The sequence below is a fragment of the Hemitrygon akajei genome, chromosome 28, assembly GCF_048418815.1.
Source record: "Hemitrygon akajei chromosome 28, sHemAka1.3, whole genome shotgun sequence".
Taxonomy (NCBI): domain Eukaryota; kingdom Metazoa; phylum Chordata; class Chondrichthyes; order Myliobatiformes; family Dasyatidae; genus Hemitrygon; species Hemitrygon akajei.
The window spans coordinates 11,347,455-11,364,424 of record NC_133151.1 but is presented as its reverse complement, the minus strand read 5'-3'; the positions used below and the strand labels follow the sequence as shown (position 1 = coordinate 11,364,424).

Genomic DNA, 16,970 nt, shown 5'->3' with positions numbered 1-16,970 from the left:
TAAAACCGTGCGACAGCAGGGTTTTTTCTTAAGTTCAAAGTACATTTTTTTATCAGAGTATGTATACTTCATACAACTTTGAGATTCGTCTCCTTACAGGCAGCCACGAAACCAAGTATACAATAGAACCCGTTGTTAAAGAAAATGCAACAAGCACCCAATATGCAGAGACAGAGAGAGATATAAATTTTGCAAACAATAAAGCGAGCAACAGCATTCAGAACCAAAGTGAGCCCGTAGACATGAAGCCTGGAGCAGGCCGCAGCCTCGGCCTCAGCTCAGCGCAGAGCAGAGTAAACGTCAGACATGAAGCCCAGAGCAGGCCGCAGCCTAGGCCTCAGCTCAGTGCAGAGCAGAGTAAACGTCAGACATGAAGCCCAGAGCAGGCCTCAGCTCAGTGCAGAGCAGAGTAAACGTCAGACACGAAGCCTGGAGCAGGCTGCAGCCTAGGCCTCAGCTCAGTGCAGAGCAGAGTAAACGTCAGACACGAAGCCTGGAGCAGGCTGCAGCCTAGGCCTCAGCTCAGTGCAGAGCAGAGTAAACGTCAGACACGAAGCCCAGAGCAGGCCACAGCCTAGGCCTCAGCTCAGTGCAGAGCAGAGTAAACGTCAGACACGAAGCCTGGAGCAGGCTGCAGCCTAGGCCTCAGCTCAGTGCAGAGCAGAGTAAACGTCAGACACGAAGCCCAGAGCAGGCCGCAGCCTAGGCCTCAGCTCAGTGCAGAGCAGAGTAAACGTCAGACACGAAGCCTGGAGCAGGCTGCAGCCTAGGCCTCAGCTCAGTGCAGAGCAGAGTAAACGTCAGACACGAAGCCCAGAGCAGGCCACAGCCTAGGCCTCAGCTCAGTGCAGAGCAGAGTAAACGTCAGACACGAAGCCTGGAGCAGGCCACAGCCTAGGCCTCAGCTCAGTGCAGAGCAGAGTAAACGTCAGACATGAAGCCTGGAGCAGGCCTCGGCCTCAGCTCAGTGCGGAGCAGAGTAAACGTCAGACATGAAGCCCAGAGCAGGCCACAGCCTAGGCCTCAGCTCAGTGCAGAGCAGAGTAAACGTCAGACATGAAGCCTGGAGCAGGCCTCGGCCTCAGCTCAGTGCAGAGCAGAGTAAACGTCAGACACGAAGCCCAGAGCAGGCCACAGCCTAGGCCTAAGCTCAGTGCAGAGCAGAGTAAACGTCAGACACGAAGCCTGGAGCAGGCCACAGCCTAGGCCTCAGCTCAGTGCAGAGCAGAGTAAACGTCAGACATGAAGCCTGGAGCAGGCCTCGGCCTCAGCTCAGTGCGGAGCAGAGTAAACGTCAGACATGAAGCCCGGAGCAGGCCGCAGCCTCGGCCTCAGCTCAGTGCAGAGCAGAGTAAACGTCAGACACGAAGCCTGGAGCAGGCCACAGCCTAGGCCTCAGCTCAATGCAGAGCAGAGTAAACGTCAGACATGAAGCCTGGAGCAGGCCGCAGCCTCGGCCTCAGCTCAGTGCGGAGCAGAGTAAACGTCAGACATGAAGCCCGGAGCAGGCCGCAGCCTCGGCCTCAAGTTCAGCCAGGGGCAGAGTAAACCGCAGAGCAGTGAGCAGAACCGGCCTGGCCCAACCCGACCTGACCCTCGCCTCCGGTCCCGACCCCCTTCCGTTTCAATCCAGCGCTTAAATTGTCTGATCGCCAGGCCATTCCTCTTGGCTAGTCAGGGCATGAAAGGTTACGGGGAGAAGGCAGGAGAATGGGGTTGGGAGGGATGATAAATCAGCCATGATGGGATGGCGGAGCAGACTTGATGGGCTGAATGGCCTAATGCTGCTCCTGCGCCTCGTATATATCTGCTCCGGAGGTGTTAGTGTGGACATAATGGATCATGAAGCCTCCAGTGGGCCGAGACTCGTCTCCAGGACTGGTTCCTCCAGAGTTTTGTGCCCCATGTTTCTTTGACTGCGTGCATTGGACCTGCGGGTGTTTGTCTGTCTGTGTGATTGTGATCTCGGTCTCCTCCGGTTCCCTCCCCTCCCCAAACCTCCGCAGAGGACATCGAGGTCCGCTTCTTCACCGGCGACTGGGAGGGCAAGGGCTCCTTCTCGCAGGCGGACGTGCACCGGCAGGTGGCCATCGTCTTCAAGACGCCGCCGTACAAGGACGTGATGCTGACGCAGCCGGTCACCGTGCACATGCAGCTGAGGCGGCCATCCGACAAGGAGGTCAGCGACGCCATGGAGTTCCAGTACCTCCCCGAGGACAAAGGTACACCCGCCTCGCTCGCCCTCCAGCTCTGCCGCGCTCGCTTTCAATTCGTTGCCTTGGATGGCGTGGGTCAACATCGGTCCTGGGGCGGGGGGGTGGGCTGTGCTGTACAGTACAGGCGGCCTGGGTTCAATTCCCGCCATTGCCTAAAGGCCTGAGGCCTGTTAGGCCACTGGTGTTTAGGGCAGCAGTTGGAGGTCCTCCATCTCTCTCTGATGACGCACAGATGCAGAAGGATTGGTGTTTCCGTAACAATTCTGTTTGACCAGTCGGGGTTGTTAGCCCTGAACCCGGAGGGCCGGCGGACCGCTCTCCTTCTGGCCTCTGCCCTTTGACCCTGCTCAGCACGGGTGACCCTCCCACGATCCAAAGCACAAGGCCCCGACTCCGGCCGACACAGCTCTCCGGGTCACTGAGGCACGCAAGCCTCCGAACCCTACCTGAAGGTGCCCGTGACCGCGTGGGTTTCCTCCGGGTGTCCCGGTTTCCCCCCACAGTCCAACGACGGACCGGTTGGCAGGTTAAACTGCTGTGAGGAGTTTGCGCGCTCTCCCCGTGACCGCGTGGGTTTCCTCCGGGTGCCCCGGTTTCCCCCCACAGTCCAACGACGGACCGGTTGGCAGGTTAAACTGTCCTGTGATTAAACTAGCAGACAGCTAATCGAGGGGCCTAGTCCACGCCGTGTCCCAATAAAAAGTTTTTTAAAAATTCATGATCAGCGAGTTGCTGCAGCAACAGAAGCAGCCATTGGGCCCATCGAGTCTGTGCTAGCTCCTTGCAGGGCACAGGGACGCTGACTCGGTTGGCACTTCTAAACGGCGTCTCAAGACCTCCGGTATTTACTTACCTTGCTTTTAACTAACATCCTTTTAACGTTTTCATTTCGCGCTTTCCCTTAATCCTATTGATAGATAGATAGATAGATACTTTATTCATCCCCATGGGGAAATTCAACTTTTTTTCCAATGTCCCATACACTTGTTGTAGCAAAACTAATAACATACAATACTTAACTCAGTAAAAAAATATGATATGCATCTAAATCACTATCTCAAAAAGCATTAATAATAGCTTTTAAAAAGTTCTTAAGTCCTGGCGGTTGAATTGTAAAGCCTAATGGCATTGGGGAGTATTGACCTCTTCATCCTGTCTGAGGAGCATTGCATCGATAGTAACCTGTCGCTGAAACTGCTTCTCTGTCTCTGGATGGTGCTATGTAGAGGATGTTCAGAGTTTTCCATAATTGACCGTAGCCTACTCAGCGCCCTTCGCTCAGCTACCGATGTTAAACTCTCCAGTACTTTGCCCACGACAGAGCCCGCCTTCCTTACCAGCTTATTAAGACGTGAGGCGTCCCTCTTCTTAATGCTTCCTCCCCAACACGCCACCACAAAGAAGAGGGCGCTCTCCACAACTGACCTATAGAACATCTTCAGCATCTCACTACAGACATTGAATGACGCCAACCTTCTAAGGAAGTACAGTCGACTCTGTGCCTTCCTGCACAAGGCATCTGTGCATTGTAATGCACTTTGAACCTCATCACCTGCAGGGAAAATGCTCGATGAATACGTTGTTTTCCCTCTCAAGCGTTTTTTGACCCCCGGGCTTTTAACTCGCCTTGAACCACCTACTGTCTCCCCCATTTCCTCTTAATAATTTTAAGACCACAAGATATAGGAGCAGAATTGGGCCATTAGGCCCATCGAGTGTGTTCCGCCATTTCATCACGGCTGATCCATTTCCCCTCTCAGCCCCCAATCTCCTGCCCTCTCCCCGTATCTCTTTGTGCCCTGACCAACCAAGAGTCTACCAACCTGAACTTTAAATACCCCCAGTGACTCCGCAGATTTACCTCTCTCCAGCTGAAGAAATTTCCCTTCATCTCCGTTCTAAAACAGATGCCTTCTATTTCCGAGGCTGTGTCCTCTGCTCCTAGACCTCCCCCCCACCATAGGAAACATCCTCTCTCTCGAGGCCCTTCAACATTCGATAGGTTTCAATGAGTCTCCCTCTCATTCTGGCAGCTCCAGCGAGTGCAAGTTTTTGAATTTTCTCCCCCTTCGGAAAGCAGCCCACCCTTTCTTCTGATTTTTCTCTCCTCTACCGAGGCGCGCGACCGTACGCTTGCCGGCGCTGTGTTCCGCCCGCAGCTCCGAGCCTCTCCTCGACGAACGGCGGGCCTCACCCCTGGGAGCGGTCTCGTAGCCCCCCCCCCCCCCCCGCCTGACACTCCCAAATCCGGACCCGGCCAACGTCGGAATCCGAGTCAGGTTTAACGGCGCCGGCATACACCGTGAGATTTGTTGTCTTTGCCGCGGCGGTTATACGATAACCGTGGGAGAAAACCGTGCCTTCGGGCTCCTGTGCCTCCTCCCTGACGGTATCAATGAGAGGAGGGCACGTCCTGGGTGACGGGGGTCCCTAATGACAAACGACGTCTTTCTGAGGCACCGCTCCCTGAAAATGTCCTGGATACGATGGCGGCTGGTGCCCGTGATGGAGCCGACTGAGTTTACAGCTCTCCGCAGCTTATTTCGATGCAGCCAGTCAGAATACTCTCCACGGGGCATCTGTAGAAATTTGTGAGTGCCTAGGCGCACGCTTTGTTTTTCGTCCTTCTGGGATCGAATTAACCTCCCTTCTCCTGCACGCCAGTCCCCTGGAAAAATCCCAGAATCCCGGTGACCTTGCCAACCGCACTTCCGGCGCGTCCTGTCAAGGAGGATTCTAACAGGCAGACGGTGCTTCGCCCCCGGAGACGAACCGTCCTCGGTTGAGCGCCTGCGGCCACTCTCAGGCCCCGAGTGCCATCCCTCTCTCTGCTCTCTCCTCCAGATCCGTACGGTACCCAGGAGAAACGGCGCAAGACCCAGAACGAGTTTGCCAACATGCTCTATAAGTGCCAGCTACCAGGTGAGTGTCCCCCTCCCCTATCCTGTTTCCACCCCAGTCCCGCCCCCGACCTCTGACCCCTGAACTCTGCACCCTCTCACCTTGCCCTTCCATCCACTTGTCTCCCCTCTCCCCCTCCCCTTTCTGTTCATGGCCACTCCCTCCCCCCCCAACCTGTGATCCTGCCCTCTCCCACTCAGCCTCTCTCCCTCCCCTCTGCTCCCTCCCACCCTCCCGCCCGTCCTCTGCCTCCCCTCTTTCTGTTCCCTCCTGCTCCCTTCCCCTTTGCTCCTGCCTACTCCCTCCCCCAACTTCTGATCCTGCCCTCTCCCCCTCCCCTCGTCCTCCTGTCCATCCTCCCCTCCCCTCTTTGTTCCCTCCTGCCCCCTTCCCCCCCCCCAATCTCCTGCTCCCTCCCACCCATCGTCTCACTTCATTCTTGCCCTCTACTCTGAAACCCACCTCCTCACCTCCCCCTCCCTCCAACTGCCGGACTTCCGGTTGCCACAGTGCACCACTAACCCTGGCACCCTCTGCCCGCCTCCCCAGGGGTGCCCATCTCCAAGAGGCCGATATCGATCCCGACCCGCGGGCCCGACGGCAGGGCGAAGCCGAAACACTTCCACAAGCACCCCCAGACAGGTAGGTCACCCGGGGGGTGGGGGTTCGGTCGTCAGGAGGGAGGGTCGGGGCGAGAGGTGGGTTGTGGGTGGAAGGGGAATCGGTGAGGTGGGAGGTCAGAGTGTGGGGGAGGTTGGTTCAGGCAAGGAAGGAGGGGGGAATCGGTGGGTGCTTGGGCAGGGAGGACTGGGATTCCTATTGATAGTCCTGGGGGGACATATTCTCGGTATGGCCTCTCTCACCCGCTTCCCTCCCGCCTTGTCTCCGCAGGGGCCAGCGCTCCAGACCTGCTGGGCGGCACGGGGCCCGCCCCCTCCGCCTACCCGCCGCTCGACAGCCTCGGCCTGGAGCCCCGCCGGGGCCTGGACGTGCCGGGCCTGGGGCCGGCCTTCCCCACCTTCCAGCCTCCGGGGATGGGCCTGCTGGGCAACTTCTTCCCCCCACCGCAGGCCCAGCCCCAGGCCCAGCTGCCGCCCAAGGCCCCAGAGCCGCCGGCCGCCTTCTCCACCATCGACGCCACCGAGCTGTTCGGCGCGGCCTTCCCGGTGGCCCTCGACCGGCCGGAGCTGTACCTGAGCGAGCCGGCCGCCGGCGTGGAGCTGCCCGGCCAGGACGGCGAGTGCGTCAGCCTGGGCTCCATCGACAACGGCGACTTCCGGGACCTGCTGGCCCGCCAGCCCGACTTCGCCCTCGCCGGCCCGCAGCAGCCCACGCTGATGAGCTACTCCCCCGACCTCATCAAGCTGATGGGCGGCGGCCAGGAGCTGCGGCCGGGGCCCGGGGCCGGGGCCGTGCCGGTGCCGGCGCTCAACGGCGAGCTGGAGGCGGCGGTGACGGCCTCCGACTTCCTGCCGGACGACGATGAACAGTTCATGTCCATCTTCACACAGAGCTTCGAGCTCATGAACTCGTCCGAGATCAATAATATGTACGAGACGGAGCGGGCCAGTCAGGGAGCGGGTGGGGGGAGGGAGTGAGGGTGGGGGGGAACAGAGGGAGCGAGGGGGGGAGGGAGTAGGGGAGAGGGAGAGGGAGCACGGGTTTTGAGGGAGCCAATCCGTTTGGGCTCTCCCCTCCATCTCCAATCTGCCATTCTGCACTCCCTTGCTCTTCTCCCCCCACTCCCATCCCTTCTCTCAACTGACACACTCTCAGACATGCACCTTCTCTCTCTCCCCATCTTCTGTCTGTCTGTCTCTCCCCAACTTCTGTCTGTCTGTCTCTCCCCATCTTCTGTCTGTCTGTCTCTCCCCAACTTCTGTCTGTCTGTCTCTCCCCAACTTCTGTCTGTCTGTCTCTCCCCATCTTCTGTCTGTCTGTCTCTCCCATCTTCTGTCTGTCTGTCTCTCTCCCCCATCTTCTGTCTGTCTGTCTCTGACTCTCTCCCCCATCTGTCTGTCTGTCTCTCTCTCCCATCTGCCTGTCTGTCTGTCTCCAAATCTTCTTTCTGTCTGTCTCTCTCTCTCCCCCATATTCTATCTCTCTCTCTACCCCATCTGTCTTTCTCTCCCTCCCCATCTTCTGGCTACCTGTCTCTCTCCCCCATCTGTCTGTCTCTCTTTCTCTCCCCCATCTTCTATCTCTCTCTGCCTGTCTGTTTCTCTCCTTCCCCCTTCTGTCTGTCTGTCTCTCTTTACCCCATCTTCTGTCTCTCTCTCTCTCTCCCTGCCCCTCTGTCTCTCTCTCCCTCCTCCATTCTATCTCCTGCTTGTCCCTTGCTCCCCCCTCAAACTTTGTTCTCCATCCCCATCCCCATCAGTTTCCCACTGCAACAGTTCCACTCCCACCCAACTCTGGACTCTCAAAGATGTTTAATGTCTGCTTCACAAAGAGATATTTAACAAAAACAAATTATCCTTCAAACCTCGGGAGCAGAACTACGCGAGATGAAACCCTCTGTTAAAGGTGTAGCTGTTCGGAGGAGGGGGAGAACCTCGGATTCTGAAATTTGTGCTTCAGCTGCAAGAGATCAGTCTTGGTTCTCCTCTGTCCTTTTGCCTCCCACGCTTCCAGCCTCTGGAATCTTTTTTGGTAAATGCAGACGCTGGAGTAAATCCTGTTTCCTGAGATGTCTATCTATTTGACATGTAATTTGTTGTACAGACTTTTGAACACCTTTTCTTTCCACTTATAAACCCTCCATTCACTATTTGTATAAAGAAAATATACCTTAAAAGTGAAAATAGAAAACACAATTTCTGGCGGGCAGCGGGACTCTGCAAAGTTCTAGAAATTGAAAGGGGGCTTTTGCTGGTACTTGGGCATCTGGGAAGGCCCTGCCTCCATTTTAAAGCTTTCCCTGCTCACCCCAGAGGGAGAGAGTGCCAGAGTTCTGCCTGGTTTGAGTCTAACTCCCAACAGATAACTTCCCGTAGAGTCACCGTTTTCTCTTTTGATGCCTCTTTTTAGAACCTGTCTATTATGTTAAGGGAAGCTATGATTTTTTAAAAAAAATAAATAAACCACTCCTGGTGGCATTCAGGCTGGGGAAATAAATAGAAGAGGGTAGGATGGGGTAGGTTGTAGGATTGTTCCTCGTGTGTCTGAAGGCTTTGAATACACAATGGAGGCAGTGCCGTCCCAGCATGCCAAGTGCCTAAGAAAGCCCTCTAGCGAAACAGTTTCAGCACCTTGGAGAGAGTCGCTGGGAGGGGCGGATGGGCGTCGTGCCTGAATAGTTTGTGCACCCTTCCTTCCGGCAAGCTGATCGTTTGTGACCCTCACCCCCCCTTCCCCTACCGCCCTCCTCCTGGGCAAATGGGGGTAAATCCTGCCGGGAGGCAACTTTCGTCGACTGGGAGAGCTGGGCCGCGGTGAGGGCAAGAATGGACAACAATGAGTGTTGTAGGGAGGATGGGGATCCCCCACACAGTTGTAACAGTGCGCTCCCCACAATGGCGAAGGTCCACGAATCAACACACTTTTGCAAAGTAGAGCTCTAGACCAGAAGCTTAACCAGCATGTACATTGCCAAGGCTCCTTGGCCAGGCCACATCTTTGTATAGCAAGTAGCTTACACGTGTAAAAGTATTAACATGTAGTGTGTTTTTTTTTTTAAAAAAAAGAATAATAAATTTTTGCTAAAAGTGTACTTCATGCTTTGGGATCTGTTCATCAGGTTTATTTGTTTTACTGACCTTCAAGCTGCGCCGCCTGACCATCCCCCGACTTAATCCTAGCCTAATCACGGGACAATTTACAGTGACCAATTAACCTACCAGCTGGCACAGCTTTGGACCAGGGGAGGAAACTGGAGCACCAGGGGTGGGGGGAACGGGGGAGAACGTACAAACTCCTCACAGGCAGCGGCAGGAATCGAACCCCGGTCGCCGGTACTGTAAACCGTCGTGCTAACCGGGCCGTGAGCACTTAGAAGGAGGGGGGAGATCTCACTGGAACATGCTGATTCTTGAAAGGGTTAGATGGAGTGCATGAGTGCAGAGGGTGCCTCCAGTAGTGGGGGCCTCGGAATAGAACAGAGGAGAAATTTCTCTGGTCTGGGGCCTCCGTCAGTCAGGGTCGACCACGGATACTGCGTCTTAGCTGTCCAGATACGCAAGCCGGGGCAGGACGATATGGAGAGCAGGCTGTTCTCCAGCTGTTCAACAGCTGTTGATACAGGCTGTTGCCCGTGTATCTCCACGCATCTGATCGACCCAAAGGAACAGCAGAGTTTGGTACCAGCAGCGTCACAGGAGTTGCCAGTCAGCGTTGAACGCAATGTAGGGCTCCAGATTTTTCCCTCGGGATTTACTCCCAAGGCCTTCCCTGTGAGCGGGTACGGCCGCAAAGCAGCTGAGGTTTGAGATCAGAGTTTGCCTTCTAGATGAGCTGATGAGCCCCATCTGCCAGGAGCAACTGGCTTTGAGGTGCCAGTAACCCGCCTTTGCCCCTTCACCTGTCAGTAGGAACGGTTCTACCGGGCTTGGTCGCTAAGCCACAGGTGAAGGCCAGGAGCTGGACTTCATTGTCAGAGGCTATTTGAGGCGCAAATCATTGGGGGCACTTAAAAGGCATCAGGAGCTTGTTCCCATTACCAACCCCAGCTCTAACAACCTTGAGAGTGGTAAAAATGTAAAATTAATTGCCACAGATGGCTGTGGAGGCTAAGTCATTGGGTATATTTAAAGGGGAGGTTCTTGATGAGTAAAGACACCAAAGGATACAGAGAGAAGGCAGGAGAATGGAGTTGAGAGGGATAATAAATCAGCCGTGATGGAATGGCGCAGAAGACTCGATGGGCTGAATGGCCCAAATCTGCTCCGATGTCTCAAGGTCTCATTGCTTTACTTATACTGGCCCTCCGGCGTCCATCCCGCGTGCCATCGTGTGGGAAGGAGACAGAAATAAATGGAGGAGGGGTTGGAAGTTGTGGGGCATGGCAGAGGAAGAGAAAATAGTGACGATTACTGCTGACAGGTCTGAAGTGCTGCATTTGGGGTCCGAGTCCATCGGATGCTCAAAGCTGCTGCACAGGTTGACTCTGTGGTTAAGAAGGTGTATGGTGTATTGGCCTTCATCAATCGTGGGATTGAGTTTAGGAGCCGAGAGGTAATGTTACAGCTGTATAGGACCCTGGTTAGACCCCACTTGGAGTACTGTGCTCAGTTCTGGTCGCCTCACTACAGGAAGGATATGGAAACCATAGAAAGGGTGCAGAGGAGATTTACAAGGATGTTGCCTGGATTGGGGAGCATGCCTTATGAGAATAGGTTGAGTGAACTTGGCCTTTTCTCCTTGGAGCGACGGAGGATGAGAGGTGGCCTGATAGAGGTGTATAAGATGATGAGAGATATTGATTGTGTGGATAGTCAGAGGCTTTTCCCCAGGGCTGGAATGGCTAGCACAAGAGGGTACAGTTTTAAGGTGCTTGGAAGTAGGTACAGAGGAGATGTCAGGGGTAAGTTTTTTTACACAGAGAGTGGTGAGTGCGTGGAATGGGGTGGTGGAGGTGGATACGATAGGGCCTTTTAAGAGACTCCTGGATAGGGAAATGGAGCTTAGAAAAATAGAGGCTATGGGTAACCCACGGTAATTTCTAAGGTAGGGACATGTTCAGCACAGCTTTGTGGACCGAAGGGCCTGTACTGTGCTGTAGGTTTTCTATGTTTCTCCGCTTCTATTTCAGGAGGACAAAAAGGGTAGGAATCCCTCCCCTCTCCCCTCTTCCTCTATTCCCCCACTCTGGCCTTTACCTCTTCTCACCTGCCTATCACTTCCCCTGGGTCCCCAACTTTATGGTCCACTCTCCTCTCCAGCCCTTTCCCTACCTGGCTTCATCTATCACCTTCCAGCTAGACTCTTTCCCCTCTTTCCCCCACCTTTGTATTCCACTGCCTCCCCCCCCCCCCCCCCCCCGTCCAGGCAGCGTCTGTGGAGAAGAGTACATAGTCGTTGTTTTGGGCCGAGACCCTTCTTCAGGACTGGGAAGGAAGATGAGGAGTCAGAATCGGAAGGTGGAGGGTAGGGGAGGAAGATGTACATGGTGGCAGGTGACGGGTGGAACCGGGAGGGGGAGGGGTGAAGTAAAGAGCTGGGAAGTCGATTGGTGAAAGAGATAAAGGGCTGGAGAAGCTGCATTTCGGAGGGCAGCAGAGATCAGAGAAATGGAGTAGTGAGAGAGGGTCTCACTGAGCTCCTGTCGAAGGGAAGATTTAAACCTCTTCAGGGTAGGCATCCCTGGATGAGACTTAACAGTGCAGTAATCCAATCACAAACTATTTATTCATTTCCATCGATGCTGCCTGACTTGCTGAGATCCTCCAGCATTGTGTGTGTGTGTGTGTGTGTGATTGAAACATATAAGATTATTAAGGGATTGGACACGCTGGAGGCAGGAAGCATGTTCCCGCTGATGGGTGAGTCCAGAACTAGAGGCCACAGTTTAAGAATAAGGGGTAGGCCATTTAGAACAGAGATGCGGAAAAACTTTTTCACCCAGAGAGTGGTGGATCTGTGGAATGCTCTGCCTCAGAAGGCAGTGGAGGCCAGGTCTCTGGATGCATTCAAGAGAGAGTTAGATAGAGCTCTTATAGATAGCGGGGTCGAGGGATATGGGGAGAGGGCAGGAACGGGATACTGATTGTGGATGATCAGCCATGATCACAGTGAATGGCGGTGCTGGCTCGAAGGGCCGAATGGCCTACTCCTGCACCTACTGTCTATTGTCTATTGTTGCTTAGGATGAACAACAGGGCCCTGAGGAGTGTGGTAGAACAGAGGGATCTGGGAATAAAGATTCCTTGAAAGTGGGTCACGGTTAAATAGGGTCGTAAAGAGAACTTTTGCCACATTGGCCTTCATAGATCAAAGTAGTGAATACTGAAGTTGGTATGTTATGTTGAAGTGAGGCTTAATTTAGAGTATTGTGTGTGGAGCTGGTCACCTCCCAGTTCTATCCAGAAGTCTAGCTATATACCTAGTACTTTTTCACAATACTGTAGTGGTTTTATGTAATGCAGGGTACTGATGCTGCAAACAAAAACAAATTTCATGACTTATGTGTGTGATTACAGACCTGATTCTGATCTGGGTCTCTATTGTGGACTGAGAGCGGGAAGGGGGGAATCGTGGTCGGGAAAAGGAGAGGGAGCGGGAAGCACCTGAGAGACGTTCTGTGATGATCAATAAACCAGTTGCTTGGAATCAAATGGCCTTGCCTGGTGTCTCGGGGCTGGGTGTGTCTGCGGACGCCCCCCCCCCCCCCGGCACTCTTTCCTATGCCCCCGCCACGGCGCTCCACCCGCACCATTCCCAACATCCTTTGCTCCCCCGAGATTTGCTGAGAACATCCCCTGAGATTTACGAGCTTGCTCTCTGTTCCACGTTGAGCAAAAGCCCTGGGCACCTTAGCGATATGTTTTATTGAGACACAGCATGGAACAGACGCTTCCAGCTCTTTGAGCCGCGCCGCCCAGCAATCCAATTTAACCCTTCACAGTGGCCGATCAACCTACCAACCGGTACGCCTTTGGACCGTGGGAGGAAACCGGAGCGCCCGGAGGAAACCCACGCGGTCACGGGGAGAACGTAGGGGCAGCAGCAGTAATACATATGCGCCCTAAAACTTTTGACCGGTACTGTACCTACAGGAAAGATAATAATATTGAAAGAGCGCAGAGAGAATTTACAAGGATGTTGCCGGGTCTGGAGGAGCTGAGTGATAAGATTGAACAGTTTAGGACTTTATCCCTTGGAACGTAGAAGATTGGGAGATTTTAATAGAGGTGTACAAAATTATGAGGGGATATAGATGGGTAAATTCAAGCAGGCCTTTTTCCACTGAGGTTGGGTGGGACTACAGTAGAGGTCGTGGGTTGAGGGTGAAAGGATTAAAGGGGAGCATTTTCACTCAGTGTGGAAGTGATGGATGTGGGTTCAATTCAGCATTAGAAGTTTGAACGGGTACATGGATGGGAGGGTTATGTTCTGGGTGTAGGTTGATAGGAGGAAGCAGGGTCGCTGTTCAGCGTAGGCACGATGGGCCAAGGGGCCTGTTTCTGCACTGTAGTGGGCATCAGCAGGGCCTGGGTAACGAATAGGGGATCTGAGGGGTATTTTTTCCCCAACACAGAGGGTGGTGGGTCTATTGGTTCACTGAGGTACAGTGTGGAGTGCGCCCTTCTGGCCTTGCGGGCCCCCGCCGCCCAGCAAATCCCCCGATTTGCTGCGTCACCGCCCGGTTCGGGAAATCGCACCGTCTCGGATCGCGAGACCCTGCGGCGGATAGCGAGGTCAGCTGAGAAGATCATCGGGGTCTCTCTTCCCGCCATCACGGACATTTACACCACACGCTGCACCCGCGAAGCAAAACAGCATTATGAAGGACCCCACGCACACCCTCGTACAAACTGTTCTCCCTCCTGCCGTCTGGGAAAAGGCACCGAAGCATTCGGGCTCTCACAGCCAGACTGTGTAACAGTTTCTACCCCCCCAAGCTATCAGACTCCTCAATACCCGAAGCCTGACTGACACCTTACTGCCCTAATGTCCTGTTTATTATTTATTGTAATGCCTGCACTGTTTTGTGCACTTTATGCAGTCCTGGGTAGGTCTGTAGTCTAGTGTAGCTTTCTCTGTTTTTTTTTACGTAGTTCAGTCTAGTTTTTGTACTGTGTCATGTAACACCATGGTCCTGAAAAACGTTGTCTCATTTTTACTATGTACTGTACCAACAGTTATGGTCGAAATGACAATAAAAGTGACTTGGCTTGATTTAATCCTAGCCTAACCATGGGCAATTTACAATGTCCGATTGACCTAGTAACCGGATTGTGGAAGGAAACGGGGAGAACGTTACAAGCTGCTTACAGAGGCGGGAATTGAACCGGGGTCGCCAGTACTGTAAACTGTTGTGCTAACCACTACGCTACCGGGCATGACACGAGCCGCCTGAGGAACTGGTAGAGGTGGTTACAAAGGTATTACGTACAGGTGTGAACAGTTTTGCAGGATATGGAGGAGGGAACCGTAGGACGAGCTGGGGAAAGCAACTTGGTCACCATAGAGTTGGGCCAAAGGGCGTGTTTCCCTGCAGGATTCCTCTACGACTAAAGACCCTCCGCAGGGTCCAGGGCCCACACTTCATCTTGAGTCGATTTCCAGCTGGGACTTTTAATTTTTTAAAAAAGGTAGTGGGCCTAAAGGTAGTAGAGGTTTTGAAATAAAAGGCAGGAAGTGTTGTAAAGCCGAGAGATCGTGCCTTGGGGAGTGGGAGTGTGGCAGGTGGTCTCAGTGTTTGTAAAGATTCAAGCGAAAGGCCGAGATAGAGCGGGCAAGCCGAGGATGTTTCCTGAAGTTGTGGGGGAGGGGGGAGGGTCCAGGATCAGAGGGCGCAGCCTCGGTGAAGAGGGATGTCGCTCTAGAATAGGCGGAGGAGGAATTTCTTTAGCCACAGGGTGGTGAATCTGTGGGATTCATTGCACAGACGGCTGTGGAGGCCGAGTCATTGGGTAGAAAGCCGAGGTTGATGAGGATTTATTTGTGGGGGCGGAGGTCAGAGATTACAGTGAGAAGGCAGGGGAATGGAGATGAGAGGGAAAATAAGTCAGCTATGTTTGAATGGTGGAGCAGAGCTGGGTATATTTAAAGCGAAGGTCGATAGGCTCTTAGAACCATAGAACATTATAGGCCTTTTGGCCCTTCTTGGCTATGCCGAACCATTTTTCTGCCTAGTCCCACTGACTCGCACCTGGGCCATATCCCTTCAAACCCCTCTCATCTGTATACCTGTCCAAGTTTTTCTTAAATGTCAAAAGTGAGCCCACATTCATCACTTTCATCTGGCAGCTCATTCCACACTCCCACCACTCTCTGTGTGAAGAAGCCCCCCCCCCCAATGTTCCCTTTAAACTTTTCCCCCTTCACCCTTAACCCATGACCTGTTTTTTTTTTTGCTCCCCTAGCCTCAGTGGAAAAAGCCTGCTTGCATTCACTCTATCTATACCAGTGGTTCCCAATGTGGGGCTTTTAAAAGAGGCTTTTAAATCCAACAGGATTTTAGAGGTGATTAGCTGGGGCATGGCTAAAAAAAGGTTGGGAACCACTGATCTATACACATCATAATTTGATACACCTCTATCAAATCTCCCCTCATTCTCCTACGCTCCAGGAATAAAGTCCTAACCTATTCAACCTTTCTCAGTAACTCAGTTTCTCAAGTCCCGGCAACGTCCTTGTAAACCTTCTCTGCACTCCTTCAACCTTATTAATATCCTTCCTGTAAGTAGGTGACCAAAACTGCACATAATACTCCAAATTCGGTCTCACCAATGTCTTATACAACCTCACATTACATTTCCAACTCTTATACTCAATACTTTGATTTGTGTACAAGAGTTGGAGTGTTCTTGATTAGTAAGGGTGTCAGGAGAATGATCTTAGGAATGAAAGGGTTAATTATGAAGCGTGTTTGATGGCTCTGGGCCTGTATTCATGGAAATTAGAAGGACGGGCGAGGATCCAGTTGAAGCCTACCAAGTACTGAAAGGCCTGGACAGGGTGGATATTTTCTATAATGTGGGAGTCTAGGGCCGGAGGGCACAACCACAGAACACAAGGATATCCTTTGGAACAGAGGATGTGTGGTAAATCTACGGAATTCCTTGCCATAGACAGCTGCGGAGGCCAAGCCATTGGGTATATTTAAAGTGGAGGTTGATAGGCTCTTGGGCATCAAAGGTCATGGGGAGAAGGCCGATTCAGCCACGGTGGAATGGCAGAGCAGGCTCGATGGGCAGAATGGCCTACTTCTATCTCTCATAGTCTCATACTTAAAACCTAAGGGTGCCAAAGGTTAAAACAGGAGATTATTAGGTTAATCAGGCAGATTGTTTGATGGCTCTGGGCCTGTATTCACTGGAAATTTGAAGAATGGGGGGGGGGGGTTTCTGATTAGTAGATACAGGGGTAATTTTTTTGTACGCAGAGAGTGGTGAGTGCGTGGAATGGGCTGCCAGCGATGGTGGTGGAGGCGGATATGATGGGGTCCTTTAAGAGACTCCTGGATAGGTGCATGGGCTGTGGGTATCCCCAGGTAATTTCTAAAGTAAGTACATGTTCGGCACAGCATTGTGGGCTGAAGGGCCTGTATTGTGCTGTAGGTTTTTGATCTTCTATGTTCTAAACCCACCAAATACTGTAAGGCCGAGACAGAGAGGAGGTTTTCAATAATACGTGAGATTGGGACCAGAGGGCACAGACTCGGAATAGAAGTATCTCCCTTTAGAACAGAGATGAGGAATTTCTTTAGCCAGAGGGTGATGAATCCGTGGAATTCCTGGCCACTGATTGCTCTGGAGGCCAAGCCATTGGGTAGAAAGCAGAGGTTGATGGGGACTTATTTGTAGGGGGGGTCAAAGTTTACAGTGAGAGGGCAGGGGAATAATAAGATGAGAGGGAAAGTGAGTCAGCCGTGATTGAATGGTGAAGGCAGACTTGGGCTGAACGGCCGAATTCTGCTCCAGTGTCTTATGAAGACCTCCAAGAGGACCCCAACCCTGTCATGGTCCGGGGGGCTTGCCTGCCTCAACGACCCGGAGGGCTGTGCTGGCTGGAGTCAGGGCTTTAAGCTTTGGCTCTTGGTAGGGTCACCCATGCCAAACAGGTCAAAGGGTAGGGGTCATACTAAGAGTGGCCCACCAGTCCTCCAGGTTCAGCTCAGGGCTGACTGGTCGAACAAACCTGACATGGAAACAGCAATGAAGAATCCTTCCCCATCCGAGTGTGACGGTA

At 53.2% G+C, this 16,970-nt stretch overlaps 1 protein-coding gene across 1 annotated transcript in view; it reads left to right on the top strand.

Moving 5' to 3' along the window:
- Window positions 1–8,829, top strand: part of rela (v-rel avian reticuloendotheliosis viral oncogene homolog A) — an 83,350-nt gene extending 74,521 nt beyond the window's left edge. The window contains 4 exon segments of the mRNA XM_073031318.1: window positions 2,007–2,222; window positions 5,061–5,138; window positions 5,667–5,759; window positions 6,009–8,829. Of these exon segments, the coding sequence (XP_072887419.1) occupies window positions 2,007–2,222; window positions 5,061–5,138; window positions 5,667–5,759; window positions 6,009–6,715 (1,094 nt within the window). The 3' untranslated portion in view covers window positions 6,716–8,829.
- Window positions 8,830–16,970: the final 8,141 nt, after the last annotated feature.